The sequence below is a fragment of the Lobosporangium transversale genome (genome assembly GCF_002105155.1).
Source record: "Lobosporangium transversale strain NRRL 3116 chromosome Unknown BCR41scaffold_57, whole genome shotgun sequence".
Taxonomy (NCBI): domain Eukaryota; kingdom Fungi; phylum Mortierellomycota; class Mortierellomycetes; order Mortierellales; family Mortierellaceae; genus Lobosporangium; species Lobosporangium transversale.
Genome location: NW_019029035.1, coordinates 1 through 24668, shown reverse-complemented (window position 1 = coordinate 24668; position 24668 = coordinate 1). Strand labels below are relative to the sequence as shown.

Below are 24668 nucleotides of genomic sequence, written 5' to 3'. Positions count from 1 at the left end.
TTTATGTTCACAATATGGTAGAAGCTGCTGTTTTATTTTTCATCACCCTAAACACACGCCTTTGCTTTTACTGGTGCGTCGTGAAGAGCTATTCCAAGGTGTAAAGCTCCACCTTTTGGAAAAGTCTTTTAGTGTCGGGACAGAACTACTGCTGCTGTTGCTGCTGCTAACGCTGTCTCGAACACTGCTAAGCAAATTTGAGTCAGATCGGTTACGGCCCTTTATGATCGCAGCTAAAGGAGTAGTAGAATTGCTTGACGGCATAGATGCACTGCTACCATAGCTAGCCATTTGGTCCATACCCGTACTAGATGTTGCGCGGCGTCTCGTAATCATCATCTTGGCTGGCTGGTTCGAAATATACTTTGAAAGACTCGATAGTGGTGTACTATATCCACTGGATAACGCTTTGGCTGACGTTGATGCTGATGAGCCCCCTACTGCCTTACTCGGCCTCAACCTTGTAACGCTACTGCTAGAGTCGGTACGTGAAAGCAATACTACTGATGAGACCTTTTTGACGATATTGGACTTCTTTTTCGCCTTTATAGGTTCCTCTACTGTCGCCAGTTTAAACGAAGGGTCTGGAGAAGAAGACCTGCTCGGTTCTGGCGTCAATAGGGCTAACGATGATAAAGGAGGCGAAAAAGAAATCTCATCATAACGGATTCGGTGTAAAATTGTCTCATCGGCACTATCTACAAGTATTTCTTGCTTTTCGTATTCTGAACATAATGGCAATGATTTCTGCTGCTCCTGATGCTGCTTCTGGAGCTGCTGCTTTGCTGTATTTCCGAGAGCTTGCCGAGAGCTCATGTTCCTAGGATTACTGCGATGCGGCAAGGTTAAAATATTGGGGTAAGAAATCCTTTGGGGTGGCTGTTCTGATACTAAAAGACTAGGGCTGCTTCTTGACCGGCTTCGACCGATATTCTTACTCTGAGTAGTAATGAAAGCCACCTCTGAAGTAGGTGAAAAGACTGATCTTGTAGCTTTATCTATTATTTTCCCGGCAACCGCGGAGGTAGGTATAATTTCTGCCGTGACTGTTGCCGAAGATCCAGGCGCTGTTGAATGCAAAGAATGTGTGGAGCTAGCAGAACGGATCGAGGCTGTTTTATTGGATCTGAGCTGTGGTAAAGCAATAACAGACTCAGGCTCTGTGATACTGCTGTTGGGTTTGGTGCGTGTGGCTATTACGGCCATCATGGCGGGATCCATATTAAACAGCTGGATGGATCCTCCTGTGCATCCAACTACAAGCCTGCTGGCATCAGAGTCGATACACATGACGCCAAGGCCATGCCCCGCGGGCATTCCTTGTATTGGGATACTTGTAGGAGAAAGCATCAATGGCGGATAGCTAGCCTCGTAAACCCTGCTCGGATCGATAATGCTTCGAGTCAGCGGAAGCAACGTCAGCTTGATGGATGAGTTACGGGAGCCCATGACAAGCAGTGGAGGATCATGGTGTGTAACTTTACCGCACCACATGTCCATAGTCATACTTAAGATAGCTGTCAAATACGGCTTAACCCGCGTCTCCAGGTCAGCTTCACATGGACCTAGTCCCACTCTGTGAGTAGATAGCTCAGATAGCGAGGGAGATATTGGTGATGAAGAAGTCGGCGTAGAGTGAAAATAAGACGATCGTGAACCAACATATAGAGGGCCTGATGGTGTCTCTGGCGGAACGGTGCGTTTGCTATTTAAGGAAGCGGGGATAACGCGTGGTGGCGCTGGATATTGACTCCCCACATCTAAATAGACACTGCTCTGCTCACCTTGGCTGACGCTGTTATCGAATGATGCTGTGGATACAACGCTGCTCGATCGGCAAGGACGCCTTAAATTCTGCTGCTTTACAAGACTCTCTAGATGTTCGAGCTGCCAGACGTAGACCTTTTTGTTCGTGACAGTGAGTAGCATCCTGTTGTGTAGACATGACCACTGCAATGACGACCCGTGTTGGACTTCAAATAATTTGACCTGATGTAATAGTGTTTTGGATGGGATATCAAACACCCGCAATGTCGCATCGATGCAGAGCGTGTAGACTGTGCGCTTGGATAAATGGATACTCAAAATCTAATCGAATGAACGTTCCAAACACATACACATGCATAAATCTCTTTTTCATCTCTTATCTCTTATTCTTTTTTCTCTTGCTCTGCGTGTTATGGCGTTATTCCACACGTCTTACCATATCATTGTGAGCACGGAAACATGCTACCCTCTGTCTAGTGCTCCAATTCCAAACCAAGACAGTTCGGTCAAACCCTGCAGTAACTAGGTAGGTCTCGTTGATTGCCGTCGCACGTACTCCTTTCTGATGGCCCATCAATGTTGTCGGATTCGAGGGACCATGCAGCGGCCAGAGCTTCACTAGGCTATTTGATTTTTTTATGTTGCAAGTCATTAAATAACAATTCTTTTTCCTTGAGATAAAAACATTAAAAAAAAATAAAATAAAATAAAAAAAATAAAAAAAGATAACACTGACTGGCACATGTACCTACCCAGTATCTACAAAGGCTGCCACAACAACTCCACTGCCCTCCATATTGGCATCAAGGAAGAGCTCCACACAACTCACGGCTGAATCTACATTCCAAGTTTTGACACATCTACCAGAGGAGGCTTCCCAAAGCCGGACCTTTTCATCATATCCACCACTGACAATCCAGCCACCAAGGTCTTTAATGGATGTCACAAAATTGGTGTGGCCTTGCATGGTAAACATGGATACTGGCTGACCTTTTTTCCAACGGACATCACGTTCATGATACCGGCAGAGTTGGTTCCAATTTTTGAGCGGTCCATCTTCTTTCGGATCTATCGCAACTGTGTCATCCGAATATGTGAGTTTACCCAGAGCCGTGGCCACTACATCATAAGCTGTAGCCCTATACTTCCAAGATTGCGACACCTGTTTTTTTTAGAAACGGAAGTTAATTAAAGAATATGGTTACGCCCAATAGGAAACAACTGTATCTAATTATTATTACTTTACCATACGACAATTTGCCAGGTCTACAAATGACAGGTTCATCATAACCATTTTCGAGACCGACAATGGAAGCCCTTCTAGCATATCAAAACCAGTGATATTGCCATATTGGGACAAGATCTGGTGCTGTAACTGATACGTTTCTCGAGGTAGGCAGCCTGCTACAAGCTGCTCGAATCTGGCATAATAGTGGTAATAATAATAAAAGGTTAGCATGATATTAAAGACATGTGGATCATTCTTCTCCAGGAGTCATAAGCCTTCCTCACTTACAAATGCTTCTTGTCGCACCAATTCATGGATTGAATCAATGTGGCCACTACATTGGGTCTTTTCTGAAGAATCTCAATGGGCTCACATTTCGAGAGCCCCTCCAAAGATTCTTGCCAACCCTGAACAGCAGTTTGAGCATCACGTATAATTCCATCTTTCGAGTCCTGCTCCTCTTCTAACACCTCATTCAGAGCTACTAGATCTCGTGATAGTGTCTGAACACCTGTCTGCAACACGTTGAGCTTCGCCCGTTGCACTGCAATCTGTTTCAGGAGAGCTTCATAAGGTGTCGATGCTGTTGCTTCTTTCTTATTGATGTGCGTCGATGGTGATTGGATTTCAAAATCAACGTTCAGTATATTCGTCTTTTGTTGTTGCTGTTCATATTGCTGTTGAGTGTTAAGATGTGCTGTTAGCGACGTTTCGGTGGCAGGCAGTGTCAAATTATTGATACTGCATTCATGCTCACAGATTGCAGTAGCCAATGCTATCCCTTCTTTTCCTTTGTCCGGGACAGTAGCCACGCTATTGGAAATTTTGATTGAATGAATAGAGTTCATAGACAGATCTCTTGAGCGCGTAAATTCCGGTGGACTAACCAAAGTAGCCTGATACTCATGCGTGATTTGAGCATAATGTTGTTGTCTTTGCTGAAAAGTAGGAGTAGCCAGTTGTATTCTACTACTACAGCTGAAGCCACCATGGACATCATGGTTGCCGTCATTGTCGCTGTCATTGATTGTAGAACTGTTGCTGTTGCTACTTTTGTTACTGCTGCCAACCATATTTTTATACATCCTAATAGAAACTGGTGCGAAATAAGGCCCAGAAGGAGCCGAAAGTTGCAATTGATGGAAAGAAGATTGGTTCAGCCGATGTCGAGTGTGGCAGGACTGAGAGAAGTGGTTAAGCATAGGATCAATAGGTGGTAAGACAGCTGTTGTCAAATAGTCTTCGTTATTGTCATTTTTATTGATAGTATCTAAATTCCTTCCCTGATTCGCGTCAGGAGTCATCTTCGTTAGAGTTGTAGAAGCTGTTTCGTAAAAATTATTTAGTTGTTGCTGTTGTTGTCTCTGCTCCTGTCCCTGCCCTTGTTTGTTTGCTTGATAATTATAGCTCATCGATGACACTACGGTAGGAGAAACGAGATTGTCGGAGGGGAAAATAGGCGAATTAGGGATTGCAGAGGGAGGAAGTGAGGAAGACACGGGAAAGTGTGTGGAAGGATAGGTACAACTAGAGAAAGGTGTCTGCCTTGAAGGTTTGAAAGAATAATATCTCTGCGAATATGGTGGATGCTGATGATACTGACGGTGATGGTTGTATTGTTTCTGATCCGTTTCAGAATGTATTAGAGAAGTAGGAGGAGAAAAAGTGGGAGGAGGGCCTGTTGTCGGATTAAATAGTGGAGGCGGAAGGATATCCAACATGTTGGGCTCAGTTAATGCTGAATACGGTCCACTTGTGTGGCTAAAGCTGACCATTCCAAGGAGGTAGGAGTGCAAGGAACAATGTTGCACACTTCAAATAGGAAAATTACTCTCCTGGATTGCAGATGGGTCGTATCTGGGGGATAGATGGAGTTAGAGGGAAGTACAATGAGTGAACTATTGATTTAAAGCATAAGGATCTTATGAAAGTCAGACAAAAGGAAGGAGGCATAGAACCAGAGAGAGAGAACAAGAGTTATTAATAAGCATATATTTTTGCAACATATGATACAAGATTTACATGGAAAGACATCCGAACATTGAGGGGGAAAAGATCCTACAAAGAAAAGGAGTGTCGTTAGATTAATAGAAGGCTTTTTTTTTTTCCTAAAAAAAAAAAGCCCATCGAAATGGCACACCACGCGTCTCCTCCGCTGTTCTCCTCTCCTACACGTTGATTGTGTCGAAATCATGGATGCATCGATAATAATACCCGAAGGAGAGAACTACCTTTTTTAATGGACAAAGCTAACCATAGCCGCGTTTCATCATAGGACTTGAATTTTGCCAAGACTAATTCCGAATATTTCTTCAAAATATGTTGCCTTTCAGGTGATGTAGAAAGAAATAAAAAAAAAAAATAAAAAAAAAAAGATGAAAGGGGCTAGAAACGATATAATGTGAAAAGAAAAGCAATATGCTTCTTTTGCGGAAGGCGATGATTGCTGAGTTAATTGTTTCTTTCAGACAGCGATAGGGTTTGGTTTGTGAGTAAAATAATAGTTTTGCGCTGCCTGGCGATATCTCTTTATTTTAAAGGATGCGGCGGATGGCAATACATTTGGAGCATGGGTCTTAGCAAATGAAGAGTTAACAGAAAGGCTGTTTGTGTAGATTTTAGAGCGTTCATCATCAATCATGGGTTGTCACATTTCCTTGGTAGAGAGCGATATAGTGAGAGAGCGAGGCAGAGTGATCATCACAAAACCTGATAAAAGACAAGGCCAAGTCTAATGCAGAAGTAGATTGATGGAGCCATATCATTTGGCAAACAACATGATTGAAGATCCTGGTCAATGACTGGTAGCACAGCCTTCAAGTTTAACGTCATCTCCCGCGCATGTAGAGAGAGCATTAGTCAGGATGAGCACGGATGGTCCATGATAATGATAACGTAACCACAATGTAGAGGTACACAGGCCCACTTTCGGCATCACACCCCTAAATTACACGTCCACATCAATCTTCGCCACCAAAAAAAAAAAAAAAAAAAAAAAAAAAGATCTTGACTTTATATTTTAAATGTTCTCTATTTTCTATATCTATGCTTTAGATATTTTGGCAACTTCAGCGGGAGTCTTAGTATTCAGAGACAAGGCATGAAGACCAGCGTCAAATTCACTCGTCAGTGCCGTGTATATCATGCGATGACGTTGCATGGTGGTCTTTCCTTCAAAAGCCTCAGAAACAACACTTACTCTGTTTTTTATTAAAAAAAAAAGGATCAATAAAGAGTGGATCGCCTTAAAAAGGAGGATTAAAAAAAAACTTTATTATGTAGTAACTCATGATACTGTACCTGAAATGAGTTTCCTTGCTAGTCACACCACGCATGGCAGAGTGATGCGCGTGCTTTGAGCTATCATTAACAATCTCGAGCGATACAGGATTCAAAAGTTCTGTGAGCTAATGAGCAACCAAAAAAAACGCAGGGAAATAGTTGGTTAAGTTAGTGGTTATGCTAGGTAATTAGCTGCAAACATCATACAATGGCATATCGAATATTGGCTTTAAAAAAGTCATCATTACAGTACTGCGGATGCCGGTGGTAACAGGACCTTCTTCCTGCTGTGAAGCCATAGTGGAGTGGTGAAAAAGTCTGAAATGAACTGATGTGATCGAGGCAGGAATGGAGCGGACGATTGTGATGGTAGGAATGCGTCGTGAATGAGCAGTAAGAGTAGACAGTGAAATCATGTGGACAGAGCTTTCACTTTAGGATCAGTCTTTTTCGGCAATTCAATGAGAAAAAAAACCATGCACTACCATGTCTCCACGCGAGACTTTGTTGGACTGCACGGGATCATGCACGTGAGTGTAGACAGAATTCCAAAGTTCCACTCTCCGCTGTTCCTCAACAGATCACTTCCGTCTTTTCTTATTTTCTGTACCTTCTCAACAGATACAGACAGATAAGCTCTCTCATCCTCCTTGACAGAATCAAAAAATATAATAAAATACGAAACACACAAAGGATAAAAGTCAAGAATTGCCAAGCGTAGATTGCCTTTGTCTTTGTGCTACATAACCACCAAACCATGGCTTACTATGCACCTCCAAATCACACATATAATTCACAACAGCAGCCATATTATAACCCCAATCTACAGCAGCAAGGATGGGCCCAAAACCAGTATCCTCAGCAGCAATACTTTGGTGCGCCGCCAGGACCCACACAAGGACAACCCATCACTGGAGTCGTGCCTCCTCCAAGCTATGAGAATGCTCCCTATGGCACTGTCAACCCAGAATCTGGCTTACCAGCCAAGTTTAATCCTCGCCCACGCTTCAATGACTGCTGGGCATTCCTCTTGTTCATTGCACAACTGGCTGCATTTGTAGTTCTATCCTATTTCGCCATACATCAGATCGACAGCGATCGCAATTTCGACGACAGTGGATATTATCAACAACCAGGATATAGAGCGCCCTCAAGTGGTGCATCTGGGTTTTTTTCCAAATCAGGACTGATCACAATGCTCATCTCTATTCTCACAGGGCTAGTTTTTGCCGTGCTATACTTCATGCTCACACAAGCGTAAGTGGTCGTTGTGATAGCTGGGATGCTCCTTATTGGAAACACACAAGGAACAGGGACATGAAGCTTTTGCCTTAAAGATGAAAAATATATATTTACATTGGGTATCTACAACCTTCTTCCTCCCACTAACTTACGCTTAACTTCCGTGTAATAACTGTAATGCAAAAATCAGTTACCCTCGACAGGTGATCAAGGTCAGTTTTCTTTCGCGGGCAAAGAGCAAAAAAAAAAAAAAAAAAAAAAAAAACTTGGATGAATAAGATGGCTTGACTTTTTCGTCGTGTTTACAGAATGACACCATCACAACAAATACAACAACGATTGTTTCACATGTAAAATAGTTCTTATTGACTGGGTTTCATACATTTCTGGTGCCCGATTTATCAATGTTAGGTCACGTTTGCCTTGAGCATCATCGTATATCTCGCAATTGCGATCTATTACTTTTACCGTCGCCAATGGATGCCGGCCATATTTGGACTGATCTTTGGTCTTCTGTATGCATCCATGTGGTTCTTTTGGCAGAGCCGCATACCCTTTGCAACGTAAGACAATAGCATTTTCTGATATTCAGATTTAAAACTTGTAAAATCTACCAAGTTGAAGAAATATAATGATCCTGAAAACTTTTAATGTACTGTAGCGAGATGTTGAAAGCAGTGACATCGATCTCTCGAAGCTATCCAGCCACGTTTGCAATAGCTTTCTTGGGACTCTTTGTTCAAACAGCCTACTCTGTCTATTTCATCACAGTTATTACGGGATGCTATGAAATGTACTATGATCGGAACACGAGGAGTACGCCAGGGAAACTCAAAGTGTGAGTATTCAAAAACACAAACGGGCTGCGGGTTTTTGTGATTAAGATGGAATGTCATCATTACATTAACAGGGTGTTTATTCTTCCGTTTTTCTACACGTATATGCATGTACATTCAATGATAAGCTTGATTGTCTTCTGCTTCCTCTCATTTTATTGGACATCCCAGGTCATCAAGAATATAGTCCACGTAACTATTGCTGGTGTCTACGCCACATATTACTTCCTGATGGGCTCACCTCAAGGCATGACCAAATCGCCCACTTGGGAGAGTTTCAAGCGCGCATGTACAACGTCGATTGGAAGTATTTGCTTTGGATCATTGATCATTGCTGTCATTCAGACTTTGAGAGCTCTAGCTCAAATGCTTCGTGGCGATGGAGACAACGGCCTTTTAATATTCCTTGCCTGCATTATAGATTGCATCCTTGGTTAGTGTTGTCTTCATCATTTCTCCCTCTTTAGTCTTCCACTAGTATCTTTTACGCATGAGCATGTTCCTCTTATAATTCTTATGTATATCAATCTTCTTTCTTCTTTTATGCAACTAGGATGTCTTCAAGGACTCCTCGAGTACGTTAACAAGTACGCGTTCTGTCAAGTCGCCATCTATGGTAAACCGTTCATCCCTGCTGCCAGGGATACATGGGATATTCTACGAGACAGGGGTGTTGTTCAGATTATCAATGATAACCTCGTCGGAAATGTATGGGCAATGGGAGCTATCACGTCTGGACTTTTATCGGGACTTGCAAGCTACCTCTATCTCTGGTGGGCAAAGCCATCATTCAATTCTAATGGAGATTTTACCTACGTGATTGTGACAATGGCGTTTGTAATGGGATTGCAGATGGTATTTACAGTTGGATCAGTCATCGACAGTGGTGTGTCTACCACGTTTGTTTGTCTTGCAGAAGATCCAGCGGCGTTGGCAAGGACGAAGCCCGGTAAGTTCCCAACCACACGACCACACCCTTACTTTCCTGAGGCTCTTGTGGTTGTCATCAATGCATGCCGTAATAGCCGTAAAAGCCGTGAGGAGTGGTTCCATTCCACACTGACTCTGTGAACTGACGTCGAAACTTTTTTATCACCCTTTTTCTTCCACTTCCTTTTTCACCCCTCTCATTGTATTTAGAGTTGTTCGAGAGTATCCGCGCCACTTGGCCTGCGGTCGTTCAGGCACGTTATTTATAATTATAGATTTTAATCATGCCTGCGTATCTGTAAATGTTTATGCTAAGCTTTATCTTATACTAACTAATATTTAAACTATCATGTCTAAATGTGTCCATAGGGGGTCCATTACTCTTAAACAATGCTTTCAAGGACTTGTTAGTCTATCATCTATGGTCCAATAAACAAGTATAAAGCTGCATTTCTTCGCCAAAAGCCATCCTCCCACCCCGTTAACGTAACGAAGCGTTTTGGGCGTGTTTTGCGACATCCTTTTCAAAGCGTTTCATAAAATCAAAGCCAAAGATAAAAGATGGGAAGAAAAAAAAAAAAAAAAAAAAAAAAAAAGAGCCTTATATCAAATGCTTGGTCATGCAAGGACCAGACATTGGGATAGACTGTGTTTTTTTTTATATCTTTTGACAGTGCATTACCCAAACACACACAAAGCTGCTGTCAGCACAGTCTTTTTTTTACATATTTAACCATTGTCAGCAGTAATGAAGTGCAATGACCTTTCATGACTTGTGGTTTTTTGGCAGATATTCCGGATAGAGGGGGATGTAATGCTTAGCTTTGCTCTGCTGTCTAACCAATGGAGAGTAGGCAACATATGTAAGCACGCTAGCCATAGTCAAAGTAAGCATTCCAGTGGTGGTTGTGCTTTTTTTTTTTTTTCTTTATTGCCTGTGAATGAAAAAGGAGTTTGTTCCACAATCTCCTTGTTTCTATGATCGGTGCACAAACCCAAACTTAAATCAAAGCCATTATGTGTATAGTCAGGTGCCCATAAAAATTTATTCCCTTGTTATATCTATAATTATATACATTTATATATGATACCAATGGTGCCAATGGTGGGTTTGATCTTCCTTTACATATTTTTTCTGGGCTATTCTTGTTGACAGGATTGATGGATGGACAGCCAATTGACGATGATAATTGGTTTTAGACAACGGTCAAAAAAAGGAAAAAAAAAAAAAAAAAAAAAAAAAAAAAAGAGACAATGGGTACCTATAGGTGATAGATGTCTACCTGCCCCTCGTTTCAAGAAAATAATTCCGCTTATTGAATGAAGAACAAAGAAAAATTTATGGGAGTTTCACTCAGCCATTTATTTATTTATTTTATTTTTGTCGTTCATGAAACTGTACATGAATTTGTCAATTGGACAATTCTCCGGTCATGTATTGTAACGGTTAGTACATTAATAAATGCAGATATAAATATACGGAGCCTTGCTCATTTTAGTGACCGTTACAAGATAGAAAAATTAAGAATAAAGGAAAGCGAAGGCTTCTTTGATCAGTCCCGCCGAGGGATTTTTTGTTGTTGTTTCCCGTACGTTGTGCTATTTCCGGAAGTGGCAGGTCTTTCAACAAATAGAATTTTTTTTTCCTCTCTCTCCTGGGATATTGGGTTCCAAATAAAAAAATCAATAAAAATATTAATAAAACAAATAACGACCACATTGGCGCAGTTGATCCTTTGGATAATAAAGCATAGCAGCCTATTAATGCTAATTTCAAAAGTCCAAAAAAAAAAAAAAAAAAAAAAAAAAAAACTGAGAATGAGGGAGAGAGAGTATAATGAAAATAATGGAGAAAGTAGTAGATAGAAATATTCTGATCAATTTGTTCTGTAAACGACTTTACATTTGAAGTTCTTTTTGCCTTATTTATTTATTTTTTCTGTTCATTAGTAGTAACAGATAATCATCAACGTATCCCTATCTCTGCAAGAGAGAGCAGCAGGAAAAAGCATCAGTCAAATGTAGAGCACGTACCGTTGGCAAGCATTAGAATGAGTTTTTTTTTTTTTTACAATTGAACGCAATTGAACCCATGGGGGATCAACAAGGGATAAAAAAAAAAGAGAGAGAAATATATATTGAGATATGCTTTGAGGCAATAACTTTTCTCTTTCAAAAAGGTCTGCAATGTCAATAAAAAGGCATATCCTTCTGCTTGTCCCAGCTGCAGCCACCTCAACTCTAGCTGGTTGTTATTGCAATATTATAAACTTCATAGAACTGTGATATCTCCACACGTTCTGTTTGGTTAATGTATTATATGTCTCTTTTTTTAATGCGTAGACTTGTCTAGTGCTTCATTTTATCGTTCATGCATTTTTTTCTTAATATTTTTCGGTTGGCATTTTCCTTTATCCATACCCCTACCTTTTAGCTGGCTTACAGCACTCGATCGTATTCCAAAGGAAAATAAAGCATAAACAAACACAACAAATAGCACGATAGCAAGGAAAAGCAGAGAGCAGCACTAACATTTCTCCTCTTTTCCCCCGCTTGTACCACCTAGACAACACCAGAATTTTTTTTTCTTCCCTTTGCCTCGCCCTTTTCGTCTTAGTCTAAACTGTTACAACATTAAACATCACAACTCATTCCAAGGCTCTTTCTCATTCATCCATTTAATTGTACAATATTCATTCGACCCTTTGCCTCTTCTCTCCTCGCCCATCACAGCCTCTCTTACTTTTATTGAAATCACCTTGCTCTCCTTTTTGTCTCTCATATAAAAACTCTCGGTCGTACACATCCCCCCCCACTCTCTTCTATCTCTCTTTCCTTATAAATTGTTTGAGCTGTTCCTTTTTCTCTTTTTCCTCTTCATTCCTCTTTCTTCATCATTCTGTATATATTTATACCAATTCAAACAAACATCCATTCATTATCATAACCCTTTTATATATATATATATGACCCTTTGCTTCACGACTACAACAACCATTCCTATCATCTCAAAATCCACAATGTCCTCAACAACAACAAGTGTCTGCACACCAACCAAGAAGAACAGACGCTTCTCCTTGGTCCGTCTGTTCAACAGCAGTAACAGCAATAGTCGAGGTACAACTTCAGGAACCAACTCTCTTTTTGGTTCACCTTCAGCCTATCGCCATCATCCCCATCATAATTACCGCCATAGCCATATCCATACACGTCATTCTATGGATCCAACAATTGAAGAGGAAAGCTCGATGCAATCAGAGATGATGCGTGAGCGTCGCAAGTCTATCGCTGCCATGACAGAGAGTTCTCTTCGTTCAATGAGTCTCGACTTGAGATCATCCGCCATCCGTCCTATCCTCAGCAGAAAGGAGACTCCCCCACCAGTCGAGATGACAGAGAAAATGCGCCAATTTGATGAGCTTTTGTTGACGCGCCAATCTAGTACCATCCGTATCACGCTGACGCCTAGCCTTCTTCAAGAGCCATAGTAGACAGAAATGATTAATGACCTTCATCTTTCATCGTCTCTTTGAGCTTTCGCTACGTCGAGCCAAAAGAAACAAGGCCAACGTTGACGAGCAGAACTCGTTTACACAGATGAACAAAGTTATGCGCAGGAAGAAAGAGAAATATCCTTGGTCAGATATCGGGGACAAATTCTCTATTGCTTCATGCTTTGCTTATCAGGGATACCAACGTCTCTCCTCCCCAGGGCGGAAGGGGTGGTAAATCAATGCCACCCATAGACGGCAGTTTAGTTTTCATTTTGTTTTTTTTTTATTGCTTTTTTTTCTGCTATGTTCTTTTATCACCTTGTACTATAGATGTTTTTACCATTAGATGACCATTTGAACTCTTTGCAAGAGTTGTAACAATAAACCCAAAATACAATGTAAAAGAAAAAAAATTCCTCTGAAAACCCTAATTTGCATTCATTAGTGGCACAATGGTATATATACATATACATGTGTTCTTGCCTTCATTCCATCAAAAGAGTACATGTATAAAATAATTTGCCTAGTGCAAACCGATTGAAAATGAAGTGATGCAAACACAAACGCTAAAAAAAAAGTTACTATTCATACCGTCAACATGGCTTCATACCCAAACCCCTTTTCGTGCTCTCCATACCATGTCATTCTACATTGACAAAACGCGCTAAATCATCATCATCTGTTAACTAAAAAAAAAAGAATGACCCTCATACCATTTTAGGCTATGAAAGAGAAACATCGAGAAATAATGCATTGTGTCCATTGGTCATGATGGTGATGATTTCATGTCCATGAGACATATTTAATTCACCCCTTTTCTCTCTATACTCTTCCATCCTCCATGCTTCATAAATGTCATGCTCTTTGTGCTCTATATGCATTCATTTTTTTTTCTCCACGGGATTTCTGAGATTCCTGGACATAGATATCACTCTTCTATGAAAAAGAATTCTATAAAACCTTTTTCATGCTAATAAAATTCCGCCCACATGCAAGAGAGGATGTTTTTTTGAATATGCAACATGCATGCACCCCTAGTATTTTTGATCGAATATAATGGTCACCTATAACTCTTGAGTCTTTGAATTGGGCACAGATGGCATGATTGTTGTCGCCAGTAATGTTAATGCAACAAACAAAAGTCCTTTTTTTTTTTTTTTTTTTTTTCAGGCACAACATTTCCAAGTAGGGTAGGAAGTAAAAGTAAACACAAAGAAATGTAAAGTTGTAAAACAGGCTTCAACATGGAGAGGAACACAAGAATTCAAAATGAACACAAGATTGAGCAGATGTCGTTTGGAGAAAGTCTGTTTTGTATGTCAGCCTTTTTGTGTAATAATAAAAACGAATATAAATATGTATAGTATATATACATATACTTCGCTTTACTTTACTTGTTATATACATTTACGTTCAAAAAAAAAATAGAGACAAGACAATGCGCGTCTATCATATATATATATATACAAATGTATACTTATTTGGTTGTACAAAGTATAGATTACTCGTGGCACATCAACTTGCCGAAGCTCAAGGGGTGAAAAAGAAAGACGTCCAGATCAACTATTGAAAGTGTACATGTGCATGTAATTGGCAAGGAAAAATATATGTGGAAGGGCTCTTTCTAATAAATAAAAGAGGTGGACAGTAGCGACACACAGAGAGGATTAACAAAGAGATCTCACCCCCAATAACCTTTATAATATAGTCGAATTAAGTGTTGAGGAACACTGAGTGATAATGCAGTTCTATGCATGCACTGCCTTAGTATTAACGAAACGAAAGAAGGCGCTGTAAATATATCTATATTATGCTACTCATCTTTTTTTTTGTTCAGCCTTGGCGTGGCGCGTGCATCTCCAAAGTCCTCACTCTGCTGTAAGCAACTTCACCTTGCACTGCGCCTTGGTCTCATCTATTCTATCTTTGTAAGAAGCCCTAAATAAAAAAACTGAAGTGTGTGAACACACATTCAACTTAGTTCGGCAACTTTCTTTCCGCTTGTGTTACCACAACACATGCTCTCTTTCTCTCTCCTCTTTTCTCATACAAAGTAGAAAAACACCCTACAGGCCTAATAGTCCTCTTTTTTTTTATTTTTTTTTTTACAAATCTCTTGATGCAACAACACCGAGGATCAGCGAGTCAGCTGGTTTAATTGCTCTGATTGGAATTAAAACCACAATGCGTTTACGTGAGATTAGTGATAATCGTTTTTTTTTTCTTTTTGAGCGAAAGCAATGCATTTGAAAATAGACGTGAACGTTTTTTTAAAAAAATGTCATTTAGTCAAACTTCTGTCACAACCTTCTTCCTCTAATTCCTTTGCTTTGTTTCCTTCTCCTTACATGATTTCAATTATCCTCAAGCTAACTGCAACTAAATTCTTAGAGCACCAACGTAAAATGTCTTCCATGAGCCATGAGCCATGAGCCATGAGCCATGAACTATGACCTTCCTCTTCTGCCTCCCACCCCCACCCCCCCCTTTTTTTTTTTTTTTTTTTTTTTTTTTGGTTACCATTCCTCCCATTGCATAAGCATATTCGAATCATTTAGCTCAAATTGCGAAGTAATATTGTAATAATCGTGCTTATAGATGTTGTAAGGAAAACAAATAAAAATTATGAAAAAAGGTGGTTGTGAAATAGCAACAGAAGCAATAAGCCTACGGTGATGAACCCTCGCTAGGCTTTTTAGGATGTAGTCTAGACACTCTTCATGTACAAGACTAGACATGTCATGTCTTCTAGACCATTTGTTTGGTGTGTTTCCCAGAAGTTAGAGGATTTTACACAACGATTGGTTGCCACCAAATATTAGGGGTTTTAAAAGTTGGAAAAAGTAAGAATAGATATTTTTAGTGTGGACTTACAGCTGGATTGGTCGCATTTGCAGCAAAAGAAACATGATCAGGTGCCACCGAATTTTGTGCTACTCCAAGGCTTTGCCTCATTCGGATGCACAGCCATTTTTTTTTTTTTTCTTTTGATCTGTCCTTTACAATAAATAAAAATCTAGAAACTGCATTTTCGAATGATAAACAGTTGGTGAGCTAGATAGGAAAGAAGGCGAACAAATAAAGGGACAAATAAGAATAAAAAAAAAAGATCGAGAAAGAAAGTGATGTCCACAAGAGAGAGATGACATAGATTTTGTCATACGAGGTTAAATTACAAAAGTAACTGTGGCTGAATAAATGATAAATTAGTGTGTAAAATTATCATGAATGCCCTTTTGGAGGTCTTTCTTTGGTAATATTCATAAAGTAACAACCATACACAGAGCTGGTGAGACATCCCAAACTGCCTCAAACACACTAGAATGTCTAAAGCGCTTTTCGACTTCACTCAAAGAATAAGAAAAGTTTAAAAAAAAAAAAAAGAACCGCCGCCAATTTTCTTTTTTGGCAGGAACAAGGACATGTAGACTTCGCATGTTTATTTGTGACTATCGACTTTTTTAACTAGATCTTCATTCTACTAGCTTCAACAACAACGTCAATAAGACCTCATGATAGCTGAAAATAATAAGTCTCTCTTATCCCTCTTTGTTCTTTTCAATCTCTTCTTTCCTCTTTTTCTCTCCCTCTTTTGATTTCATTTCCCTGTTTTCTTTTCTGTTAGTAAACCAAGCAGCCTGTTCTGAACGTTGTATGTCAAATCGACATTCATCTGCATCAGCATAGCCACATACACGTTGGTTGTCACTTCCTTGTGAGCGCATACGCGATGTCCTCAATCGATTACACTCAACCCAGTACAACAAAACCTAGACAACCTACAAGAACTGCTACGTCTACTACTACCAAAAAGACCACTTCTATCACAGATCGGGAACCTACTGTCACTACTTTAACTCAAAAGTTTACCACTACAAGCAAAGGACCCTCGATAACTAGTACAGCAGTAGTAACAAAGGCTACTACAACAGCAACTACAACAGCAACCACAACAGCAACTACAACAGCAACTACAACAGCAACTACAGCAACTACAACAGCAACTACAGCAACTACTACAGCAACTACAGCAAGGACTACAGTAGTTACAACCAGGCCTACAGTAGTAATTACGCCAAGAACTACAACAGTGAGGCCGACAACGACAGCAACTAGAACCAAAACTACTCAGGAGCCAACTAGAACTACCTTAACAACCACAATGGATTATCCGACAACAAAACCAACACCACCAAAAACCACTACTACTAATACACAACGGCCAACGACTACTACTATGTCCACAACCGCTACTACTACTACAACTACAGATCCGCCTACGTCGACGGTCCCCATCACCACCACTACCACTACCGCCACTACCACTACCACTACCACCACAGTACCAACTACAACCGCTACAAGGACGACCACGACACGTCCATCACCACGTCCAACAACGACTACGACCACCACCACTACTACAGATCCTCCTCCTCCTCCCCCACCACCACCACCACCATCATCATCATCATCATCATCATCAATAACAACAACTACTATCGTTACAACTTCTTCCGATGCCAATTCACCTTCTACTCCTACCTATTCAAGCCCTACTAGCACTTCTCACCTCATCCCTCGTCCTACAATTTCCACATCTAATAGTAATGGTTCTGGTATGCCTGTTGGTGGTATCATTGGCATTGTCCTCGCAGTCCTGGTCATCCTCCTTGCAGCACTCATAGGTGTCTTCATGGTCAGTAAACGACACCGTCGTATGTTAAATCGCAACAGCAACGCTAGCATGTTCAGTCCTTTGAACTTGGACATGCAAGAGAACCATCTGCAACATCCACGCAAGGATCCATTATCTTTGCCTCCAATTCCTAGTTCTCCTGGGGGAACCATCGCCACAACAACAACAACTGCCGCAGCAGCAGCAGCAGCAGCAACAGCAGCCGTTGGCGTTGGCCATGGTGCTCACGGCAGTTACGGCAGTCATGGTGGTCATGGGGCTCTGCATACAATGAATGGTCCGCAATCTTCAGAACCCTTAAATTATCATAGAACAAGCGGTATCTCTGGAAGATCTGATAGCCTCTATATCCCATATGATGGCGAGTCGCATTATCTCGGTGGTGGCGTTGGCGCTGAAGGAATGGTGAATGGTTATATGCCTCAAGTCGATCCCATGTACGGATATTATGCAGCCGATCTACAAGACACATTTGGCCAATACGACCCTGATTATATTGCTCAACTACAGGACCCACAGGATGATGCTGCAGCTGCATACCATCGGTATCCGGATCAGCTCTATCAGCAACATGGAGTAAATATGAATGCGCCTGTCACCTATTATAGCCCACGGGATAACAATAATGCAACTGCGATGCCTTTCTACGATATGCCGAATCGAGATTATCAATTCCAGTTGCAGTATTCTCAACAGCAGCAGCAGCAGCAACAGCAACAGCAAGAACAGCAACAAGCACAACAACAACAACAGCAAGAACAACAACAGCAGCAGCAGCAGCAAGAACAACAGCAGCAACAGCAGCAACAAGAACAGCAACAGCAACAACAACAGCAATTACAGCCCGGCCATGACCAGTTTGTTCGTCCTAGTAGTGCGGGGGGAACTGGTAGTGATGGTGGTATGGATGGCGCCTTGGCCAATGCGGGATCAATCCATGGAATGCTCATGTCCAGACGCTCCTCTGATATAGTGCCATTGGAAGCGACCCGTTCCACATATGTGGATGCAGAGAGTGAAGCACATGGTGCCACAAAAGACACGCCTCAGCCCTCAAGTCCATCACATCCTCAATCGCTATCTCAGTCTCAGTCTCCCCAGCTTCAGCCTCAGCCCCAGCCTCAATCACCGTATCAATCTTCATCTCTATCTCCTTCTTCCTCTCAGTCCCAGTCTCAGTCCCAGTCTCAGATAGGAATGGAGCACCGTTCCAGCATGCTTAGCAGTAGTTCTTCCTCCCGTAGAAACCCTCAATTGCTGTTGAAAAACCAAAATCCTCAGTTCGTAGATAATCATAACAAGTAGTCCTTATTATACTTATGAACATTTTTTAATTTATTCATCTTAATAAACACTACATTGTTTATAAAATTATTTTTTTCTATCTTTATGCTGATGTTGTGGCGACAGTAGTCTCCAGACAGGCTTTAAGCACTCTATCCAGGCCCATCTTCAGTATCGGTAAAGGAAGTGAGAAGGTCAATCTGAAAAATCCAACCTTTCTCTCTGAAAAGCCCCCTCCTAGGTTCAAATATACACCCTGATCTAACATGGTCCTCCAAAGTAGGAACTCTGCCTCTCGATCACCATGTGAAGCTGCGGTCTTGAATGGCGCAGGGATGTATTGACGGAGATCAATCCACAGAAAGAGTCCGGCCTGTGCCGGTGTGAAGGAGATGTTATGTTTGCTAAGCGTTTCTACCGTATATGTATAACTCTCTGCCAGGCGAGCTTGATTGGTCTTTATAAAAGTGTCGATTCTCTCTGGGTCTGAAAGAAGCTCTGTAAGCATTCCCTCTGTTACCGACGACATCCAGGTAAAAACACTAAATATATATTTATTATATGTTAGGAGAAGCATAAATCAGTTTGCATTTATCAGTAGGAATTACAATTGGGAGCCAGTGCTTACGCAATTGAACGCATTGCCTCCAAAAGGTCTCTGTTCCACGGGGACACAAGGCAACCACAACGGTAACCGTTCAGGCAGAAATCCTATTCGATATAAATAAATATGTATATATATTTAAAAAAAATTATTGTTAGCCATCCAGTTGCATGCACTCATCATTAGGTACTACGAGTCATTGATATCCAAGGGACTTACTTTGCTCATGCCGTAGGCAACATGGATCAACTGCTTGTCACAGTACTCTTCAAGGTTGGGTATAGACAAGACTGAAATAAACGGTGCATTATCAGGCTGCTGCTTCTTGGCTTGACCAGTCAGCAGGTGATCAAAAACTGAGAGTGCATAAATCTCGTCAAACAAAATATGTAGCCGGTTCTTGTTTGCAAACTTGAGATACTCAATAATCAATTCGCGCGTATAATTTCTGGTGATACCACCATGTTCAGGTTGGTAAAATAAATGATAGAAAATAAATAAATAAATAAATAAATAAATAAATATATAAAAAGAGGGGAAAGGGGTAAGGAGGGATAGGTATCAAAAGGCGAGATTCTATTCAGGATTTTTTTAACCAAGCCTTGACTGCATCTGTACCTTCCAAGGGGGTTGTGGGGATTGGACAATATTAAAGCACGAACATTTGTTCCCTCCTGAAAAGCTTTGTCAACGGCAGCTTGAAGGGGTTTGATTTGAGCCACATCAAATGGAGAAATGTCTTCAAGATAGACAGGAATGGCCTTAGCCTTAGCCTTGGCTATGATGTCCGTGTCAAAACCGCCTTAATGTAATTAATACAAAAATAAGATTGTGGAGATGATTAGCTCTCATTCACAAGGGGAGGAGGGGAGTGAAAAGAGGGGATTGCACGAGAATTCAAAACGCCTTTTTCCTGTAACATGTAACAATGTAGCGATCATCTTACCATAATAAGGGGTGATAAACAAAACTCCATCGCCTGGGTCACATACAGAGAATGTAAAGTTGTCTATAGTGGCACTGCATCCTGATGAGAGGACAATATGATCACCTCGTATAGGCTCGTGGGGTTTAAAGTGGCGATTGAAAATGTTATTTGCAAAACAATCGCGTAGGAATCTGGTTCCAAAAGGGCCTTCAGAGTATCCAAAGAACTACCAGTGTTCAATAAAGGTTATGGATGATTTTATAAAAAAAAAAAATTAATAAATAAATATCAACTTAACGTCTTTTTATGTGCACTCTAACGACATCTTTTTTAATGGTTACGCCACTGAAATTAGGGTTCAACAATATCCATAGCATTATTTCATCATCTCATTACCTTGGGATCCGCAGTGTTCACAACCCCCATCTACGCAAATGAAAAAAAAAAAAAAAAAAAAAAAAGTTAGTGACTTAGATCAGCGTTTAAGTGTCTATTAGAAATAAAATTATAATAGACATACAATCTCTGAAAGCTCCTTTGTCATGAGCTGATTCTCAGCAACACTCATATTAATGATGCCCGATGGATTGTTTGTTAAGTGAAACTTGTTGTTATAGATCTTTTTGATGCCATCAAGCATTATATTGGGTACTTGCAGGTTTTCCTGGGCGCGGATCGACAGATTAGGCTTCAGGTTCATGATTCTAGACGCGATAACAATTAACTTATTGTTTAAGATTGCGATGATATTTTTATTGAAAGAAAAATAAAAAGAATGAGGGAGCAAATGTCACAATGAGTAATGAAGCAAATGAGAAAAGAAAAAGAAAAAAAGAAAAAAGAAAAAGGCCAGGAGGCAGGCAGTCCAGAGAGTAACAGCTCTGCTCACAAAGTGCCAATGCGCCTGTCAATGCGTTTGTCAATGCGTCTACCAAGTCTTAATTTTCAATTTGAAGTGGATTTTGGGAACCGTATGAATCAATCAATAGCTTTGACTCATTTAGCTTACTTGGCCAAACTACCATGGCTCCATGACAAAGCAGAGTTTCCTTCCACAGTTTCATCTGTGTTGTTATAGGCGTATTGCGAGGCTGTATTGAGTCAATTAATGGTACCATTATTAAGCTACTGAAACGATATAAAGAATAATGTTCATTCAATCATTCATGAAGGTAGCTTCCCTTTTTCTTCTAAAAGTTATCTCGATAACACTATGATCATATTATGAGAATATATTGAACTAATTAATGGCGCTGTATATCTGTATATTTTACAAGTTATTCTAAAAAGAAAGGACAAAGCTATACTGTCAGTCAAAGTTGGGTGGAATTACAGTTAATGTCGAGGTCTAGGTTTGATGATGATGGTGGTTGATCATCATCTTGGACGGCCTCTCCATGCCCTCCATGGCGATATCATCCTCTCCAGAGTTCACACGCTTTTGGACCATACCAGCTGATCCCGGCGCTAATATGCCTGGTCTGTACCCTGGTGACACAGTAGGTTGACTATACATTAGAACATCCGATTGGTGAAACTGGTGTGGCTCGCCTTGGTACGGTTGACGGTACTGAGAGGGCACTGTTTGTTGCTGTTGATGAGGAAGATAGAGATAATGCTGTGGTTGCATGAGGTGCGCATTTTGATAACCGTAGTGCTGATGAGCTTGCTCAAGTTGATTGTCTGCGATTCCAGTTGGATGACCACTGTAAAAGGTCTGAGGAGCATGAATGATGCCAAGACTTTGTTGGTATGGCGTCTGACTATGGTACGGCTGCGGCTGCGGCTGTGGCTGTGGCGAGTAAGGTTGGCCTGAGAAAGATGTGGGATGATGGGTTGGTGACACATGATAAGGCGCAGATTGACTATGATAAGATTGTGGCTGTGAGGAGTAAGGTTGGACTGGAAAAGACGTTGCATGGTGATGAGGCGATTGAAGATAATGTCCATTTGTGAAAGATATAGCAGAAGAGGCTACGTGAGCCTGCGACTCAACTGGTACTTTTTTTCTTTTGACCTCCTTCTTGCCCACTGGTGCTGGAGCTGGAGTTAATACTTGGCCTTGTATGCCATTGGGGGTTGTTTTGGTCACTCCTGGTAATACTACTGTCGCTGCGAGGGTCTCCATCTTCAGTTTTTGCCCCCTCTTTTTCCTGGCTGCTTTCTTTTTTTCTTTGGCGATACATCTTGAACAAGTGAAATCAACTGTCTCCCAGTCTTTAACAGTCTTTCCTTGCGCTGCGTCCTCTTGCTTCAAACATGCCACATGCTGCCAGACATTGCATTTGCCACACGCAATCATCAGCTCTCCATCATCCTATGGAAAGACATAATAAATCAATTTAGGATTACAGCCTCTTTTATCGTCTGTTTTCTCCCACACACACAAAAATAGAAAAGGATACAATCTCTTTACCAGATTATTGCCATGAACGCCGCAAACGCAATCAAAGACCCAGTCTTCCTCCTCGTCCTCGTCCTGATACTTTATAGATTCATTCTCTGAATGGTCCTCTTTATGATTACTGCCAAGTCTGCGACTCTGCCGTGCTTCCCGTTCCTTGGCAATCTTTTGCTGTTGTTGTTTCTTTTTCATTTCTCTTTCCCAGATGGCATCTTCACGAGCTTTGAGTCGCATTTCACGCTCTTTTTGGCGGCTATCGCGAACTTGCTGCTGAAGAAGCCTCTCCTAATAGATCAAACCCAAGTAAGCTCATTTGAGAAACAAATGCAAGAAAAATGACAGAGATAAGTATATTCTTTCCATATAATCTGATGCCTACTTTCTCAGCTCGACGTTCACGGATCTCCCTCTTGCGCTGCTCGGCTGCGGTCTGTAGCTCTTGTTGGCGAATGGCCTCCAAGCGTGCTTTCTCCTGAAGCTCAAGCTCTCTAATAACAATTCTAGATGATCTCTTGCGATTGGCGATCGCCTCCAATTTTTCTCGCTCTTTTTCTTTTTCCTATTCAGGACACGTGAGTGCACTATATGAGACAAAAGTCCATCTCAAGAGAAATCCAACTAACAAATGTTGGCAATAAAAATGATTACGCTTACTCTGAAATCGCTAAGAACTTTAGGCAGGATATCATTGTTGATTAATGCATAAAGTGCTTTCTCGTCTGAGTGCTTTGAGCGATGAAAGATTTTCGCAAAATCCTCCCATTCCTCTTTGGTTATGCATATGGGTTCCCATTGAACGCCAGGAGTAATAGGCGGTGTCTCAAACTCTGGTTCCGGCTCTGGTTCAAGTATTTCCTCTGCTCTTTGTCCACGTGTAGACCGGCGTGTGCCTCGTCTAAGTTCAACTGCTGTTTTAACTTTGGCTTTAGCTTTAGATGGTACTATCGGTTGTTCGGTCGCTTTGGTGTTTTTTTTAGGGAGTGGGTTCTCTCTATAAAGCCGATTATCTAGTAAAGGAGATTGAACAAGGATCTGTAATAAGTATGGATGGAAAAAAACAAGTAGTTCAAGTATCTATCAGTTCTTTTTTTTTTTTTTTTTTTTTTTTTTTTTTTTAAAAAAAAAATAAACGAACAAATAAATAAATAAATTACAATCATACCATCAAAAAGCCAGTAGGTGCGATCCATAGCATCATAGCCTATTGGATCCACTCGCTACAAGCGACAAAAAAAAAAAAAAAAAAAAATCAGTAAGTTTCCCTTCATGGAGAAAGAATAAAGTCGACTTAATTTTTGTTGCTATTACTTAAAACAATCAAAAACCGTTATGCCACTCACCCATTCTACTGCTACTTCTTCTTCCTCTTTGAAGTAGGCACGGAAACGCTCTGGATCGTCCAACTGCCATTCACATAGATTGCTTAGAATCGAAAGCTTTGTAGCAAGACTAAACCCTTCATAATGGGTAGCTTCCTCCTCCAGCCATGGGTTTTCAAGGTCTTCACGCTTTTCGTACTCTTTTTGAGCATACTTGAACCAATTGTCAAAGCTACAAGGAAAGAAGAGGAGGAAGTCAAGAGAGGAAATAAAAAATAAAAAGCAGTTATTCGGTAAGTAGAGCAAACGGATGAATGGGGAGTGAGTAAAGCATACTGACATGATATCGGTCGAAACGTGGCAGGTCGAATTCCTGCAACCAACAAGGGAGAGAGCAGATGAGGTTGGCATTGGAATAACAAAATATATAAAAAAAAGTCTAGCGAAAGGTGTCCCTCGCACCATGTTTCTGTCAGCGTGTCGATCTGAAGTTGGTCCGTGCTCAACGGTCGTACGTGACAATAGAGTGGAAGATCAATGAGCTTGTAGTTCGTCTGAGATGCAATGAGCACTATTGATTTTTATTCCGTACATCCCGATGAAGTGTCCGCAGATGACGAACCGTGCAAGTCATTGAACTGGATCCATTGA

The 24668-nt window shown here is 40.9% G+C and overlaps 7 protein-coding genes across 7 annotated transcripts; 3 read left to right on the top strand and 4 right to left on the bottom strand.

Annotated features, from left to right (window-relative positions):
• Window positions 1–42: 42 nt before the first annotated feature.
• On the bottom strand, window positions 43–4716 carry BCR41DRAFT_401067 (hypothetical protein; the record flags this gene model as incomplete). The annotated part of the gene is made up of 5 exons (XM_022029192.1): window positions 43–2088; window positions 2204–2390; window positions 2520–2929; window positions 3014–3188; window positions 3284–4716. The coding sequence occupies 5 exons, from the start codon at window positions 4714–4716 to the stop codon at window positions 43–45; spliced, it is 4251 nt and encodes a 1416-aa protein (XP_021876502.1).
• Window positions 4717–6038: 1322 nt separating this feature from the next.
• Window positions 6039–6576, bottom strand: BCR41DRAFT_401066 (bola-like protein-domain-containing protein; the record flags this gene model as incomplete). The annotated part of the gene is made up of 3 exons (XM_022029191.1): window positions 6039–6195; window positions 6296–6402; window positions 6526–6576. 3 exons carry the CDS (start codon window positions 6574–6576, stop codon window positions 6039–6041), a joined length of 315 nt encoding a protein of 104 aa, XP_021876501.1.
• A 467-nt stretch (window positions 6577–7043) lies between these two features.
• Window positions 7044–9733, top strand: BCR41DRAFT_328279 (plasma-membrane choline transporter-domain-containing protein). The gene is made up of 9 exons (XM_022021693.1): window positions 7044–7196; window positions 7266–7534; window positions 7710–7731; window positions 7931–8082; window positions 8181–8357; window positions 8484–8788; window positions 8909–9304; window positions 9496–9539; window positions 9655–9733. The coding sequence occupies exons 2-9, from the start codon at window positions 7473–7475 to the stop codon at window positions 9670–9672; spliced, it is 1176 nt and encodes a 391-aa protein (XP_021876500.1). The 5' UTR covers window positions 7044–7196; window positions 7266–7472; the 3' UTR covers window positions 9673–9733.
• Window positions 9734–11863: 2130 nt separating this feature from the next.
• BCR41DRAFT_362723 (hypothetical protein) lies at window positions 11864–13184 on the top strand. The gene has a single exon (XM_022025768.1). The coding sequence runs from the start codon at window positions 12252–12254 to the stop codon at window positions 12771–12773; it is 522 nt and encodes a 173-aa protein (XP_021876499.1). The 5' UTR covers window positions 11864–12251; the 3' UTR covers window positions 12774–13184.
• A 3757-nt stretch (window positions 13185–16941) lies between these two features.
• Window positions 16942–18783, top strand: BCR41DRAFT_389954 (hypothetical protein; the record flags this gene model as incomplete). The annotated part of the gene is made up of 2 exons (XM_022028178.1): window positions 16942–18161; window positions 18435–18783. The coding sequence occupies 2 exons, from the start codon at window positions 16942–16944 to the stop codon at window positions 18781–18783; spliced, it is 1569 nt and encodes a 522-aa protein (XP_021876498.1).
• Window positions 18784–18870: 87 nt separating this feature from the next.
• Window positions 18871–21092, bottom strand: BCR41DRAFT_328276 (1-aminocyclopropane-1-carboxylate synthase; the record flags this gene model as incomplete). Its single annotated transcript, XM_022021692.1, has 7 exons — window positions 20815–21092; window positions 20691–20720; window positions 20313–20520; window positions 19985–20168; window positions 19586–19814; window positions 19391–19473; window positions 18871–19304 (listed from the first exon to the last, which is right to left on the bottom strand). Coding segments are annotated over exons 1-7 (1347 nt in total), but the record flags the coding sequence as incomplete, so codon positions are not given.
• Window positions 21093–21642: 550 nt separating this feature from the next.
• On the bottom strand, window positions 21643–24428 carry BCR41DRAFT_401061 (hypothetical protein; the record flags this gene model as incomplete). The annotated part of the gene is made up of 7 exons (XM_022029190.1): window positions 21643–22611; window positions 22711–22983; window positions 23078–23257; window positions 23353–23705; window positions 23861–23915; window positions 24039–24249; window positions 24358–24428. 7 exons carry the CDS (start codon window positions 24426–24428, stop codon window positions 21643–21645), a joined length of 2112 nt encoding a protein of 703 aa, XP_021876496.1.
• Window positions 24429–24668: the final 240 nt, after the last annotated feature.